Source organism: Mytilus galloprovincialis, chromosome 12 (assembly GCF_965363235.1).
Source record: "Mytilus galloprovincialis chromosome 12, xbMytGall1.hap1.1, whole genome shotgun sequence".
In the NCBI taxonomy this organism is placed as follows: Eukaryota; Metazoa; Mollusca; class Bivalvia; order Mytilida; family Mytilidae; genus Mytilus; species Mytilus galloprovincialis.
In genome coordinates this window covers 54554136-54570124 of record NC_134849.1, presented here as the reverse complement: position 1 = coordinate 54570124, position 15989 = coordinate 54554136, and the positions used below count along the sequence as shown (strand labels likewise).

At 33.8% G+C, this 15989-nt stretch overlaps 2 protein-coding genes across 2 annotated transcripts in view; both read left to right on the top strand.

Moving 5' to 3' along the window:
• The window catches only part of LOC143053708 (uncharacterized), a 31756-nt gene extending 17059 nt beyond the window's left edge, over positions 1-14697 (top strand). Inside the window, exons 6-7 of the mRNA XM_076226494.1 lie at positions 11245-11316; positions 14515-14697. Coding sequence (XP_076082609.1) covers positions 11245-11316; positions 14515-14697 — 255 coding nt within the window. The remainder of the gene's footprint in view (positions 1-11244; positions 11317-14514) is intronic.
• Positions 5648-10112, top strand: LOC143054255 (uncharacterized). Its single transcript, XM_076227182.1, has 4 exons — positions 5648-6497; positions 7020-7155; positions 8051-8152; positions 9246-10112. Exons 1-4 carry the CDS (start codon positions 5804-5806, stop codon positions 9463-9465), a joined length of 1152 nt encoding a protein of 383 aa, XP_076083297.1. The 5' UTR covers positions 5648-5803; the 3' UTR covers positions 9466-10112.
• Positions 14698-15989: the final 1292 nt, after the last annotated feature.

The following is a 15989-nucleotide window of genomic DNA, read 5'->3' as shown; positions in this document are numbered from 1 at the left end:
AATTACACTGTCACAATTAACAATCTTCAGTAAATTACCCAGTAGATATTGAACCTTTTGCACTAGTTGCGTCACGTGAGTTGCGTAACACATCGATTTATTTGCACTTAATTTGTTGCGTCTATTCTCATTGACATTGTGTGTCTTGCTTAATCACTTTTAATTTGTTGAAAGAATTTGTCATTATTTGATTGCCAAAATGAAAGACATACGAAGCATTGACAGAGGGAAATGTTTAAATTGTCATGAATGTGAGGAATTTACTGGAACTTTAAGATGTGATTATTGTGACTATGTAGCTGCAAAACACATTCGAAAACAAGAGGAGGAAGCTATAACGGGAGATGAATCAAACAAACATTTCAAATTGGACACTTTGGAACACAGTGGTCATAGTGATGTAGGATTAACATCACTGACGAGTGGGTTCGAGAATTTAGAAGAAAACTGCGTAGAAGAAGTTTCAAATGGTATGTGCAAACTTAATTTCAACCAAGTGTTGTATTTTTATTTGTTCGTCCATAATAAACAACGTTTCACGTTTAGGGGACGACCTTTTGATATTCTGGAGGGGGGGGCAGGAGTTTTTGTTTCGGATGAGTTATTTGTTTTCACTTTATGCCAATCCAACGTTATTTATTTTTCACCGCGTAACTGTTTATTTTCAGCTTTTGCCAGGACAAGTTATTTATTTTCAAAACCTGTTATTAATTTTCAAAATCCTGCCTGATGAGTTATTTATTTTCACTTTATGCTTAACCAGTTTATTTATTTTTCACGGCTTCGCTGCTCAACCATTTATTTTCAAAATCCTCCTCCCCCTCCTTGGCAATATATCAATTACAATTTAAATATTTCCATTAAATATGATGTTTTGTAAAGAAAAGACTTTTGAACTAATTTATTTATGTGATATTTGGTTAAATTTTGCAAGATTGATGAAATGTGAAACCATTTTTAAAAAAACTATGTTTACATAATATAAACATTAACTGACCCTTTTAAAGTCTGACAATTGTAACATAATCTGATGAAGACTGTGTAAAAGACTGTCAATATAAAGATTAAAATAAGACTGTACATGTCTGGTGTTCAGAAGTCAGTTTCACAAAAAAACTTAAGACTAAGATTGATCATAAGTATACTGACTTGTTCATGACTTACGATCAACTGTAGTCGTAAGATTTTTTGTGAAAATGACTGCAGAATCTTATTATATATCAAAAATATACAATTCCTTGATTTCATTTTAATAAAAAGAATGAAGTCATTTAAAATGATATAACCAATTGTTTTCAACCAATAGTTCAGAGAACAATTGATGGTGGTGGTCTTTCCCCATTGGTTAGTTGGTTGGTTATTTTGCAAAAATCATTATTTTTATTGATTGATCGGCAATCTGTCACACAGATAAATGGGGGCCAGTATTACACATTGTACTTGGTAAATTGATTGATAGGCAATCTGTAACACAGATAAATGGAGCCCGTATTACAGTGTACTTGATAAATAAATTTCTAATCATGATTAAATGATTACTCTGAATCATGATTTGATTGATTAGATCTTCATGAAGATCTATTGAATGGTAATTAATAGTAAAACTCGATTGATTGATCGGCAATCTGTAAAACGTCAATGGGGCCCGTATTACACAGTGTACTTGATTGATTGATTACATGGTCATTTTGAATCAAGATTTGACTGATTAGATCTTTATGAAGATCGATTGATTGGTAATACATGGTAAAACTCGATCGATTGACTGGCAATCTGTAAAACGGCAATGTGGCCCGTATTACACAATGTACTCGGTTGATTGATGCCTGATCATGCATGGTTGATTACATTGTTATTTTGAATCATGATTTGATTGATAAGATCTTCGTGAAGATCGATTGATTGGTAATATATGGTAAAACTCGAGCGAGCGACTCCGTCCGTCAGTCCGTCCCATGAACTTTGTATATATGAAGTGTGATTATAATAAAGACACCGACCTACTGTCTGCTGATACTTCCATTTAAATCAAGAGAGGAAGTATTCTTAGCACGACACAGCGTGCATTATTGTTACTATTTAAGTGTTTATAAATAATGCATTTTATTTCTTTTGCAGTTAATGATAGCATTTTCCATGATGGGATTTCAAGATTGGAGAGTCTTATTAGTGAACTAGAGAAAGAAGAAAATGAAAAATTCAATGTAAGCTGTAAATTTAAAGTTGTTGAGGAAGATGGAAAATCTATGTTTTCTTGCTCTCTTTGCAACAAAAATTACAAGTTGGGAGATTTTGGAAAGAAAATCCAAAATGTTAAATTTCATGCCAGTTCAAGGGGACATTTGGCAAATGTTTATGCAGTTGGGATGAACAAGGAATTTTTCTGCTTAATCGAAAGAATGCACATTGTCGCTGCTGCAAAATTGACATAAACTTGGGATGCAGAGGAAATCCTGTCCAGAGAGCCAGGGAACATGCAAACAGCAGAGACCATAAGGAACGACAGGCTAAGTTTCAGACTAACAAAACTAGAGACATTGCAAGCTTTTTCATTAAAGGTAACTTGAATGAAGAGAAAACCAGTTGACTAGATGTGACAAAGTGTCAAGAATATTATTTAAATAATACAACATATCTCATGGCATCAGGAGAGGAACAGTCTTTCAATGTTAAATTATTAATCAATGACGTTAAAGTAGGAGAAGACGACAGCAAAAGAAGCTGGTATCCTTTGCCGTTTGTAACTGTTAATTTAAAGAAACATACAACAGAATTTAAAGGAACATTTAAGCATGTTAAATGTACTGGTTATGTGATGAAAGAAGGAAACATATGTGCGCTGTGCAAAGGTATACCTACTTTGCCATCCTTCAAAAAGAGGTTACTCTTACGTACTCTCAACGTAAATGATGGGAACAGGGACTTAACAAAGGTTCGTTTTGATTACATGACTAAAACAGAACAACTTAATTTGCTTCAAAAGAAATCTGAAGAACTTAAAAAGTGTCGTTCAGATGCATTTTTTCTTAAAAGCAAACACATTCGATTAAAATTACGTACAAGAACACTTAGAGAGAAATTGACAGAATTTAGTTCAAGAGGTGACATTAAGGCAATTTACCATAAGCTAGTAAAAGCTGAGGAAAAGGGAATTTTGGACAACAAAAATGTTTTCCTTGAAACAATTGAATCGATTGCCAACAATTTCCATGTGCAAGGACCGCACGGGAAACGATATAAGTCTAGTACACGAAAAATTTTCGAAGCGCTGTTAATCATGGGAGGTCCGAAACTGGCAAACTTTGTTGCAATTAACTTGGAAGGGCCAAATCTGAATACCATGTATCGATGGCGGAAATTGCCCACTTTGAAATGGCTCCTGGAATACAAGAAAAAAACTTTGTTTACTATTCAAAACTAGTAAAGGGTATTATGGAAATTTACAAAATACCACGAACTCCTGTTTTAGCGGCAGAAGATGAGACAGCTATTGTTGGTACTGTTATGTATCACCAAGATAGAGATGAACTTTTGGGGTTTTGTGGACCTAAAGACAACCACAAATGCATGGAGAATAATCACATAAAAGTTGGCAACGACCGTGATGCTTATGACCGTCTGGTAAATGCATTTGACAAGAACATTATTGGTAAATATGCAAGAGTTATATTACTTAAGGCAGATTTTACAGTATTGTGTTCTGTCTCCTACTTTCATGTTGCTAATGTGACGGAGACAAAAATTAGTAACGTTAGCGACATTTGGACATGTCACATGAGCAACAACATCTTTAAAAGTTAAAATGTATGCACACACTGATGTTTAATATATGCCTGGAGTAATAAAATTGTACAGTCTGGTTTAGAATTTCTAAATATACAGAATGTCATTTGCAGGTGTACTTTATATCAAATGAATACACAAGAAACCAAAAAATTAGTAACGTTAGCGACATTTGGACATGTCACATGAGCAACAACATCTTTAAAAGTTAAAATGTATGCACACAGTGATGTTTAAAATATGCCTGGAGTAATAAAATTGTACAGTCTGGTTTAGAATTTCTAAATATACAGAATGTCATTTGCAGGTGTACTTTATATCAAATGAATACACAAGAAACCAATTCGTAATAGTAACATTAGCAACATCTACTATCATGACATTATGTTTTGTTGCGAACGTCTTTTTGATGGACGGAATACATTTAAGGTCCTCTTGTAACGATATTACATACAACTTACCTTCTTTGCTTCCCCATCATGTGAAGGAACTGACTCCAAATCTATTTCTGCAAAGGGCGATATCGTAACTCCTATACAGGAGAGTTACAGATATAAATATATGTTGCTCACGTGACACTGATTTGGACGGAAACCTCGAACAGTAACGTTCGCAAAAAATAAAACAGCCAATGATATTGATTCCTCAAGTCCTTTGACCCCCTTACGTCATCCAAATTTAATATGATTGCTATTTTCAATTATTTATAAAACCCGGGATAAAAATAACTACAATGGGCTGTCTGAGAACTAACAAGAAAATTGCGATCGTGACATACCACAATGGACGGAAAAGACGTGACGTTAGCAACAATATTATTAAATTACCTTTTTTAGCCTTTACCAATAAAAATCTGCCTTAAAGTTATGATTAAAACACAAAAGAAGACTTTTTATTAAAATATAAGTCCATGTTATTAGGCTCCACTTATAAATAATACTTCAAAATTCCACTCCAAATAAGCTGGATGTCAGTAAAGTAGGTCATGATGTCTATTCCATGTCCAATATTTTGAAATTGAAAACCCTCTAATTCTAACATAAAACACAAACACAGAGTAATTTTTATTTTTATTTACTCAGAAAGACACATTTTATTCAATAACATAATGCATTACTCCATTACACAGTCTGTTTCACAGTTTCAGCAATTGCTTTTTTGATGGATACAAAAAACAATAATTCCTTCTTATTGTAAAATCTGCCTTAATCCTTTGCATGAAAAGATTCCACATTTAGTAGCATTACTTATGCCAACATGCAACCGATTCACTCATCATACTGTATACCATCAGTGGCAAAAGGTACAAAATTTGTATGAACTACATCTGGAACATGAATTAGGACCGCTTATAGGTAATAGTTCTGATGGTGACAGCAGGCGAAGAAAACTGCATTTACAACTCATGACATGTAACGCAGGAGACAGATTCAGACCTATTGGATGACATCTTGGTTTCATATTTTCAGCTAAGAGAGAAGTGGTTGAAAATGGTTATGTAATAAGAGAAATTGGAGATCAAGACGTAATACATAACCATAAGAAAATCATAAATCACCTTGATCATACATCAAGAATGCTACATATTGGACCAGATTTGCTTGTACATATGAACCAAATTGAGCTGGTTATGAGATCATTCCCTGTTTTAGTGCACGGGTTGACACGAGATCATGTACGGAGAGATCGTGATCGTCAAAACTGGAAAGTAGCACAGGAGTTATCATTTCCGAGGGTGCAAGATTGTCTCAATGATCTAATTAATGGAAGTGACGACCCTGCTCCTATTCCTTCAATCAAAGGAACTAAGGCCTTTCTTTATGTGGTACATCAGTATGTTGACATTTTCTTCAGTTCGAAAGCTTCGCTTGCTGAACGTATCTCTCTCGCAGGATTTGTCACACATTTTCTAGGAATTTGGCGGAATTATGTTTACCTTAATCAAGCACTTACTCTGACCTCCAATTTTTTGTCCCGAGAAACATATTGCGACATATTTATTTCAGTTCACTTTGCAGTAATGCTTATTTGCTTCTACAGAGATAATTTTCCAAACAGCCAATGCTTACTCCATCTAACAGGGTCAGATTGTTGCGAAGACTTCTTTTCAAAGAATGGCCAGTTTGTAGGCAACCATCATGTGTATCCATATGGTCAAATGTATCGCAATGTAAGCCATATGATCCGACTAAGTCAGATTGAAGCTAATGATAATGCCCCAAAGTTTGCCAAAGCCCACATTAAGCAGGAGAATGTATGGAAAAGTCAGTATCCTGGAGGAGTAACATGTTCCTTGAGAGACTACCCTGCTTTAGGCGAAGAAATTTCTGCATGGAAAATTGGAATACGTCGTGCCCGAGATCTTGCAAAGGAACTTGGAATAATTCCACGTGACCTCAACATAGATTTAGGGTTTGATGATGACGACGGGGATGATGACGACGGGGATGATGATGATGGGGATGATGATGATGGGGATGATGACGACGATACTGATGACAATTATGGATGGTTTTATAAACCCTTTGATAATTGTAACCATGATAAACTGTTTAAAAATCTATCAGGGGATACATGTAACAACAACAATCACGATTCTGATGAATATTGCGATGACGACGATTTGGATCCATGTATTGCTACGGATGAAACTCAGGAAATACATGATAGTAGTGATGATAGTCAAGATGAGAACTCTACATATACGCCAATGAGTAAGTACATTATGTTCAAAACAGTCTATTGACTTAAGGCACCTGAAAACACGTGTGCCTGAAAGTATATATGACAGACTATGGTCATAATTCTTTTAAAAGTATTCTTCAGGTTCTAAATTGTAAGATCGAACTATTTTTAGACAAATTTTGCGATCAATATGTCATCATACATGAAACAATTTTTAGTCACTTGTTTCCAATAACAATAATTTATAGTTCTACATGTTCTTTAAACAATAGTTTGTTCTGTGGAATTAATTATGCATAGGTGTTAAAATGATTTCTTGCCTTTTGACAAAAAGAACAAATACAAGTTAATAAACATACATGTATAAAAATATATTGTTTATATAAAACATTTTTTGAAATCCGTAGTCAAGAGATTTGTCAACACGACCTCAGTTCCATTGAATGTTTAAAAAAATGTATTGTTTTATCCAAAAATCAAAGCTTCTTAATATAAAACAGAGATGATTTTTTTTACTTGTATCTAATGTAACCTTTATCAATATATTTCAGACATTTTTGAACCAACAAGTTCAGAATTCATGGAAATGCATGAATGTATAGATGTAGCAATCGACAATTTTGAAGAACACTCTGACCAGAATAGCGTTAATATTGATGACAGTATACCGAGCTCTTTACAGAAACGGTAATTTGATATATTTAATATATATATATTCAGGAATTCTAAGGCGATAGTGATTTACCGTGTCATGGGAAATGCATTTTCTCTCTCTCATAAAACCTGTACACATGTAATGTACGCATTATTTATCTATGTCACAGTTGTTCTTTGTGGTGAATGTTACTGATATGTCTGTTTTTTAGTCTACAGTGGTGTGATGTATGTGTTATTTTTTACACTTGCCATACATGCGGGAGGTTTGACTGGCCATAAAACCAGGTTAAATCAACCATTATTTTCCGGAATAATGTCCTGTGCCAAGTCATGAATTGGCAACTGTAAATCAGACAGTCCGTTTCTGTGTTTTGGTGTTAGGCTTTGTGTAATTATGTGTTTGCTGTTTTCTTGTGGTTGGTTGTTTCCCTCGGTTTTGGTGTGTTTCACAGATTGTTCACTTTTTATCGTATTATGACTTTGTGAACAGCGGTATACTACTGTTGCTTATATTTATTTATGTTTGAGTACGCTGAATTAATAAAGAAGAAAGATAACCTTTACTGTAACAAACACTGAGGAAATAAGACATTAAAAGAAGTTACATGAGGCTCGCACAACGTTATCAAAGGACTCAGAATCAACCAATCAAATTATTGCCAGGTGTGATTCTGTCACCAGCTATGCTTGAATCACCCCCATCAGTACCTGAAAATGTGTGTTGCTAGCCAGTGCTATATGCACAAAAAACAAACCCAATAAGTAAAAACATCTTTATATTATATAAATGTTATAGTTAAGCATGGGAATTATGATAAGATTCTTCACATACTTTTACTGAATACAACCATGACAACGATTAATGAAAGATGTACAAAAGATCACTTAATTCAATGGAATTTCAGAGACAATTAATATTTTTTAGACAAAGAATAGACGCAACACTTCTGGTTCCAGAACATGGCATCCAACATAAGACAACTCTTGTAAAACTTCTAAATGAAGACCCAAATTTATCAAAAGACAGGTATGCAGTTAATTCTTACAGATACTTTAATTTTTGTCAGATATCTTTCATGCCCTTAAATAGCCATACAAAAAGGCAGTGGCTATTTATCAAAATATCTAATTATAGCAGGCAAAATAGCATATTTCTAAAGCAATCTTCCTTTTAAGAAAAATCAAAAACAAAACCAATGCAGATTGTCTTAGAATTTAAAAAATAATTTTACAAATTCACTCATATACAATGTATATGTCGTTATACACAAAGAACTGACAAAGCGGAAAAATAAGAAATTTTAATCATAGCCGGCAAAATAGCACGATGCCGGCAAAAATGTCAGCTGCCTACAAAAAGATTGATGAGGGGTCCTTGCAGTGGGTCATTGATGCATACACCTTTTAAAAAAAACCAATGGAATAATCGATTTGTTTTTAAAATACATACGGAAATGACTTACAAATTTATAATAACATTTTCCTGTGGTCGCAATGCAAAACATATGAATAAAGGCGGGTAGAGAGCAAGGAGGTGAACTGGAGTTTATTTTAATCAATAGTACAGAGTAAAGCGATGCTTGGGGCTGTCTTGATTTGATTTGTGAGAATCATGACAACCGAAACATTGAAGGTCATGCTCTGACCTATAATTGCATACATTAAATAACTTGGGTCTTGGACGGAGAGGTGTCTCATTTGGTCATTGGCAACATAGCATATCTAATGTTTTGGCCTTCTTTTACTTTAAGGGTCCCTATACTTTAGAGTTAAGGAGCATTCGTGGTTATGGTTAGGTTAGGGGTTGTTTTAGGTTAGGGTTAGGGCTAGTGTTAGGTTTAAGTATGGGTTACGGCAAGGTTTGAGGTTTGAGGTTAAGAATAGTTTTGTAGAGTTCTTTATGGGTTGGGATCCCTAAAGTAAAAGAAGGCCAATATTTTTTATGTATAAACCCTCTTTCATGGCATCATGCGTATGAATTCCTACATGCATAGGAAAACTAGTTTTTTAAATATTTATGAAATATTTAATTTAGGCAAATTTTAAGTGCATTTGAAACTTAAAAAAAGCCTCCAAAAATGGATTTAATTTCGAAAATTGACGATTTATATTTGTTACAGGTTAGTGCGTGTACGACAGGCTGCCTTACCAAATATGGCCAAATCGGCACAATTAGGAACAGACAACGGCATTTATCTTTTTGAGGACTTCGCCTATGTTGATAGGACAGCAAAGACTTTTCAAATTGGACGCATCCAAAGGATGCAAAGAACAATTGTAGCTAAAAACAAAAGGCAGTTGGACATAAAGATACGGTTTCTTTTTCGGCAGACTTTTTAAACGACTTACAAATTACATTTTCAAAGTACGAGAGGATAAGTGAAGACACGTACAAGATTAACATATTTGAAATAGTCTCAATAACAGCCTCTGATATCATATGCCATGTCAATTTAACATTTCAATCTGGTGTATTAATTCTTTCTGCAGAAGAATTATCTGTTATTGAGCAATCAGTCGAAAAGTTAATGAACACAAACCATGGTAAAACAAAAGAAGGTAGAGCTACAGGACAGAAGAGATCAGTTTCACATCAACATGCATTTCAGGACTTTGACGGGAGATTTGCTGAAGTTGTTATCCCGTCACATTCTGAATCGGACAATCGCCGAAGTTCAAGGATGCAGAAGCAAATCCACTACATTACATAGGTGCAAAACCACCAAAGAGTTTTCTATTACTTATAAATAAGAAGATGTGGTATGAGTGTCAATGAGACAACTCTCCATGCAAGTCACAATGTATAAAAAGTTAACAGTTATAGGTCAAAGTACGGCCTTCAACAGGGAACTTCTATTACTGTTTGTTAAATTAAATTTTTCAAAAAATTGTGCAGAATTTGCTTAACTTTTCAACTGATTGCTCATAGAGCAAAAAAAATGCATTAAATACAGGTTTATTTCCTCAAAACTGCATGTTTTTGGCTCATAATTATAACCAGCTGTGAAGTCATATTGTTTGCGCTATTGCACCTTCAAAACAGTGTTTTTACTTGTTATTGTTTGAAAAGTTCAATGTTTCATATAAATTAAAGTGTATTGTATAATTGAAAAGTGTTTTTGATGTATAATAAGATTGTATATGCATATAGGTACTATTTGAGCTGATAAATATATGAATGGGTTATGATTTCGCTGTGAAATATATGTATAGGTAGGGATTTCACAATTATTCAATATATGAATGGGGGGTGTTTTTAAAATCCCAGCTGCACACCTGTACCCAAAATCCCATGTTGAGACCCCCCGTGTCCCATACAGCAAAGTCAGATATAAAAAGCCGTGAAATCACAAATGTAAAACCATTCATACTAGAAAAATAAGAGCCTATAATTAGGGTAAAATTTCTTTTTTTAAGGAAAACCAATATATGTTACACAGCAACATATATCAACCACTTAATTACAGGCTCCTGACTTGGGACAGGCACATAACTTCAGAATGAGTCAAAATTAAAAATGTTAGCAGGATCCCAACCTTACTTCTAACCCGGGACCAGTTTTACATTACATGTTTATAAAATCATGCTTTTTTCATGACAATAAAATATAATGTCAGGACTAGTATACATGTAAGTAACATGCACATGTATTACATTTTAACAATGAACAAAAGTTATTCTGAGACCTGTCAAACATTGTCAAAAGGAGTTGCACATTAGACGGATATATTGATTTTAGTGATCAGCTTGTTATGATATTGATTTAATGTAAACATTTCTTCAAATATTTTATGATTGTAGGTTTTTATGCCCTGACAAAGGGCATTATATTTTTTTTGTCTGTCCGTTCATCTGTCTGTCCATTGGTCTGTTTGTCTGTCTTCAGGTTACAGTTTCAGGTCAAAGAAGTTTTTGATAAAGTACATTTAATCAACTTAAAATTTAGTACCAATCTTGCCTAAGATATGATATTTTAATCTCAATGCCAAATTGTCCACTGAACATAGTAATTGATAGTGCAATTGGGGCTCATGTGATCTATGGACATATTCTTGTTTTTCTAGTTATTTTCAATGTTTGTAAGGCCTTGAAGAATATTTTTTCTATTTTATTTTTCAGATATTTGTAGCACCAAGTAGAGCAGATCCTGTAGAAGAAAATAAAGACTTCAAGCCAGATAGCTTATTAAAGGTATAAACCTTCATTATTGTACACACTATACTATGTTGCCAAAATATGTAAAACTTCTCTGGTCTACAAACAAATTTATTTCAAACTTTTTGTAGATGATGCACTTAAAACTTTTTTATTATCATGATTACATGTATATTCATGTAGATATGAGAAGATGACTGATATGGTATAAGTCCCAATGAGACAACTTTTCCTCCTAGTCATAATTTATTATACCGTTGCGGAGGGTATAATGTTTTTGACCCGTCAGTCCGTCCGTCAGTCCTGTTTCTTGTCATCGCAACTCCTCTCAAACCACACAACAGAATTTCACGAAACCTTTTCAGATGAAAAGGACATACTATGTAGTTGTGCATATTGACAGGAAATTGCGATTCAATTTTTTTTATAAGAGTTACGCCCCTTTGAACTTATTTGCTTAATGTACTACTGCAACAGTTTGTCTCGCAACTCCTCTGAAACTACACAACAGAATTTCACGAAACCTTTTTAGATAATAAGGACATACTATGTAGATGTGCATATCGACAGGAAATTACGATTCAATTTTTTTTCTAGGAGTTACCCCCCTTTGAACTTATTTACTTTATTGTACTACTGCAACAGTTTGTCATCGCAACTCCTCTGAAACTACACAACAGAATTTCATGAAACCTTTTAAGATAATAAGGACATACTATGTAGATGTGCATATCGACAGGAAATTACGATTCAATTTTTTTTCTAGGAGTTACATCTCTTTGAACTTATTTGCTTTAAGGTACTTCTTCAACAGTTTGTCATCTCAACTCCTCTGAAACCACACAACAGAATTTCATGAACATTTGTAGATAATAAGGACATACTATGTAGATGTGCATATCAACAGGAAATTACGATTCAATTTTTTTTTCTAGGAGTTACGCCCCTTTGAACTTATTTGCTTCAATATACTTCTGCAACAGTTTGTCATCTCAACTCCTCTGAAACCACACAACAGAATTTCATGAAATTTTGTAGATAATAAGGACATACTATGTTGATGTGCATATATATTGACAGGTAATTATTATTCAATATTTTTTCTTATACAATTTTTTTTTTCTTACACTTATTTAATTTCTCCAATGACAATGTGGGGACGTGGGGTATGTGAGCGTGCTCACTAAGGTTCTTTAATTATGTCAAAAGTAAACATTTACAGGTCAATAATCTTCGAAAATATTAGGCAATGATGTCATTTATCCTCCTTCCTATAGTCGTCTGCTCAGTTGCTCCGAAATTCTATTAATATCACAGCTTTAACATCATCAAGTGCAAACAAACATTCATTACCGCTTGCTATAAAGTAAAAAAACATTAATATCTATGTACATGCATGCAGAAGAGTATCTTAAGAATGTAAGTATCTTTGCAATCTCAAGGAACTATAACTCTGCATGGATGATTACAGATTTTTTGCAGGAAGATACAAATGCCTACCCAAATCCATTCTATTAGAAAAATTGAAATTATATATATATATATATTTGTACACACACATGGCTGCTCCTCAATACGCCAGCGTAAAGTGGCTTTTATCATCCACGCACGAGAGACTCACTCTCAGGAATAGAATGTGATTTTTTTTCTAAGACAAGTACTTTTTGGACAATCCACAAGAACTTGGGTCATCCAATGTTCAGTACTTCAGTACTTTGATTATTAATTTGTTGCTGCACTCAATCACTAAAAAGGTTCACATTCAATGTGGCTAACAGCTGATATTTTACGATATCAATGTGTAAACCCAATACTATGTACGTAATAGTACAGCAGCATACATACATACCGTATATATATATATATATATATATATATATATATATATACAGCTTAGTAACTATCACAATATTTTGCATGATTAAAAGTAGTTTTGCAAACTGTTTTTTTATACCCCCGCTTTAAAAAAGGGGGGGTATACTGTTTTACCTCTGTCTGTCCGTCCGTCAGTCCGTCCCATGAAACTTTCGTCACATTTTTCTCAGGAACTACACATCCACCCTTTCTGTAATTTGGTATCAACAATTATATATGTCAGCCATACCGTGTGATGCGTTTTCAGATTCATCACTTGACAACTTCCTGTTTACCAAACACTTGTATGATTTTACACATGATAGCCAAGTTGAAAATTTTCGTCACATTTTTCTCAGGAACTACAATACAATACAAGGATTTCTGAAATTTGGTTTCAGGGTTTATCTAAGTCAGCTATACCGTGTGATGCGTTTTCAGATTGATCACTTGATAACTTCCTGTTTACCGAACACTTGTATGATTTTACACATGATAGCCAAGTTGAAAATTTTCGTCACATTTTTCTCAGGAACTACACATCCACCCTTTCTGTAATTTGGTATCAACATTTATATATGTCAGCCATACCGTGTGATGTGTTTTCAGATTCATCACTTGACAACTTCCTGTTTACCGAACACTTGTATGATTTTACACATGATAGCCAAGTTGAAAATTTTCGTCACATTTTTCTCAGGAACTACAATACAATACAAGGATTATCTAAGTCAGCTATACCGTGTGATGCGTTTTCAGATTGATCACTTGACAACTTCCTGTTTACCGAACACTTGTATGATTTTACACATGATAGCCAAGTTGAAAATTTTCGTCACATTTTTCTCAGGAACTACACATCCACCCTTTCTGTCATTTATATATGTCAGCCATATCGTGTGATGCGTTTTCAGATTCATCACTAGACAACTTCCTGTTTACCGAACACTTGTATGATTTTACACATGACAGCCAAGTTGAAAATTTTCGTCACATTTTTCTCAGGAACTACAATACAAGGATTTCTGAAATTTGGTTTCAGGATTTATATAAGTCAGCTATACCGTGTGATGCGTTTTCAGATTCATCACTCGACAACTTCCTGTTTACCGAACACTTGCATATTTTTACACTATTAATATTATCCACTTGCGGCGGGGGTATCATCAGTGAGCAGTAGCTCGCAGTTTCACTTGTTTTTTCAACAAAAAAATAGACGTATTGCCACCAAAATTATAATGACATTTTATTATTTATACACTTCATCAGCTTGCCCCAGCAAGCTTGCTTAATATTCTAGCTGATTCAATCAATAATGATGTATGTCTAATGTTTAGGGATTTTCTTAATTTCATGAATGCAAACATTGAATTTTATCAGAATGAAGAGCCTGTATTGAAAAGACCACGCAGAGAAATTGTCAGTTGTTTTGATACACCAGGACTGTATGAAGTATCATCACAGGTAAATATAATGTTCCCATACCCAAGTTTGGTGAAAATGTTATTTACATTTCAATATTGTAATGGGGAAAAAATGTCCATGAGACAAAAAACAAATTAAAACATTGAATATATAAGAATATAAAAAAAAAAAAGAATACTACACAGTCTACACAGTCAACATCAAGTAAAATAAGACAGGATCTGGGATTCTTAATGAGCCTTTGACTTCAGTCAAAAAAGCAAGACTGAGCGATCCTACATTACAGCGGCGGCGGTGACATCTACAAATATTCACTCTGTGGTTACACCAAAAGTAGGCGAGACACTGGTTTCCAGGGACCCTTAAATTTTTTTTTTATTAATAATTGGACCACACGACCAATGAAGCCGCATTGAAGGTTTTATACAAATTATTATTTAATAAACTACTGCAAGGCTGGTTTAAATGTGAGTGGACTTAATGACCACTGAGGTTCAAAGAAAATGTGATCAATCATTGCCAGCTAGGCCCTATTGCCACAAAATTAAAAAATAATTCTTAAGTCTGATAATGCTCTTAAAAAATTTGATGAAATCTGATAAGAGATTCGATTAAAAAATTGTTCATCATAAAAGCTTTAAAAAAAGTTTTGGTTTCATAATTAAACAATGAGGAACACTAAAAAAAATATAAATGTTCCTGGCCTACAGCAGGCACATAAATATTTCATGGAGTTCAACTTGATTTGAATATTTTAAAACCTGTCCCTTCATATGTACCAACAACTATTATGTCCATTAAAATGTTTTATTTCTTAGTATTTGAAATGGTTAACAGTTGTCAAAATTTGATAGAAAGCAAAATTGTAAACATTTGTTTTTCAGTCCGAACCATCATTGTCACAAGAATCCAGTTGGAGCCTAACTTCAGATGGTCAAAAGCATCTCAACAGCGGAATACATGTTTTGAATGAGCCACTTCAAAATCTAAGTAGTGTACACATGAGTCCTATCAAATACATACTTCAACAGCCATTGGAATGTGTACAAGATAGTACTAAGAGGTATTTTTTAAGAGTTCTTAAACAACAGAGAGGTCATTATAGAAACAATTCATGGCATATAAATCATATAATCATTGACTGCATATATTATATTTAAATTTCATACAGAGCAATAGCCAAGGATTAAATAAACAAATATAACAACAGTTTTTTTAATGGAAAATAACTATACACACAGTCCTGAATTATTTTTACTTGAACAGGGCAAAGAAGATCTATAATTTTCTCATCTGTCCAAGGACAGTTCTTTTTATTTGTATATGCCTGTTTACGTGAAGTATTATAGGGTTATTGCATGAATATTGGGGAATATTGCCCCGAGTAGAATTTTATATTACACGAGCTTGCGAGGGACAATATTCACCAA

Coding starts and splice junctions, on each gene's coding strand:
- LOC143054255 (XM_076227182.1), top strand. CDS start 5,804: ATGCTTATTTGCTTCTACAGAGATAATTTTCCAAACAGCCAATGCTTA. Junction 7,156..8,050: donor CCGAGCTCTTTACAGAAACG/GTAATTTGATAT, acceptor AATATTTTTTAG/ACAAAGAATAGACGCAACAC. Junction 8,153..9,245: donor CCAAATTTATCAAAAGACAG/GTATGCAGTTAA, acceptor TATTTGTTACAG/GTTAGTGCGTGTACGACAGG.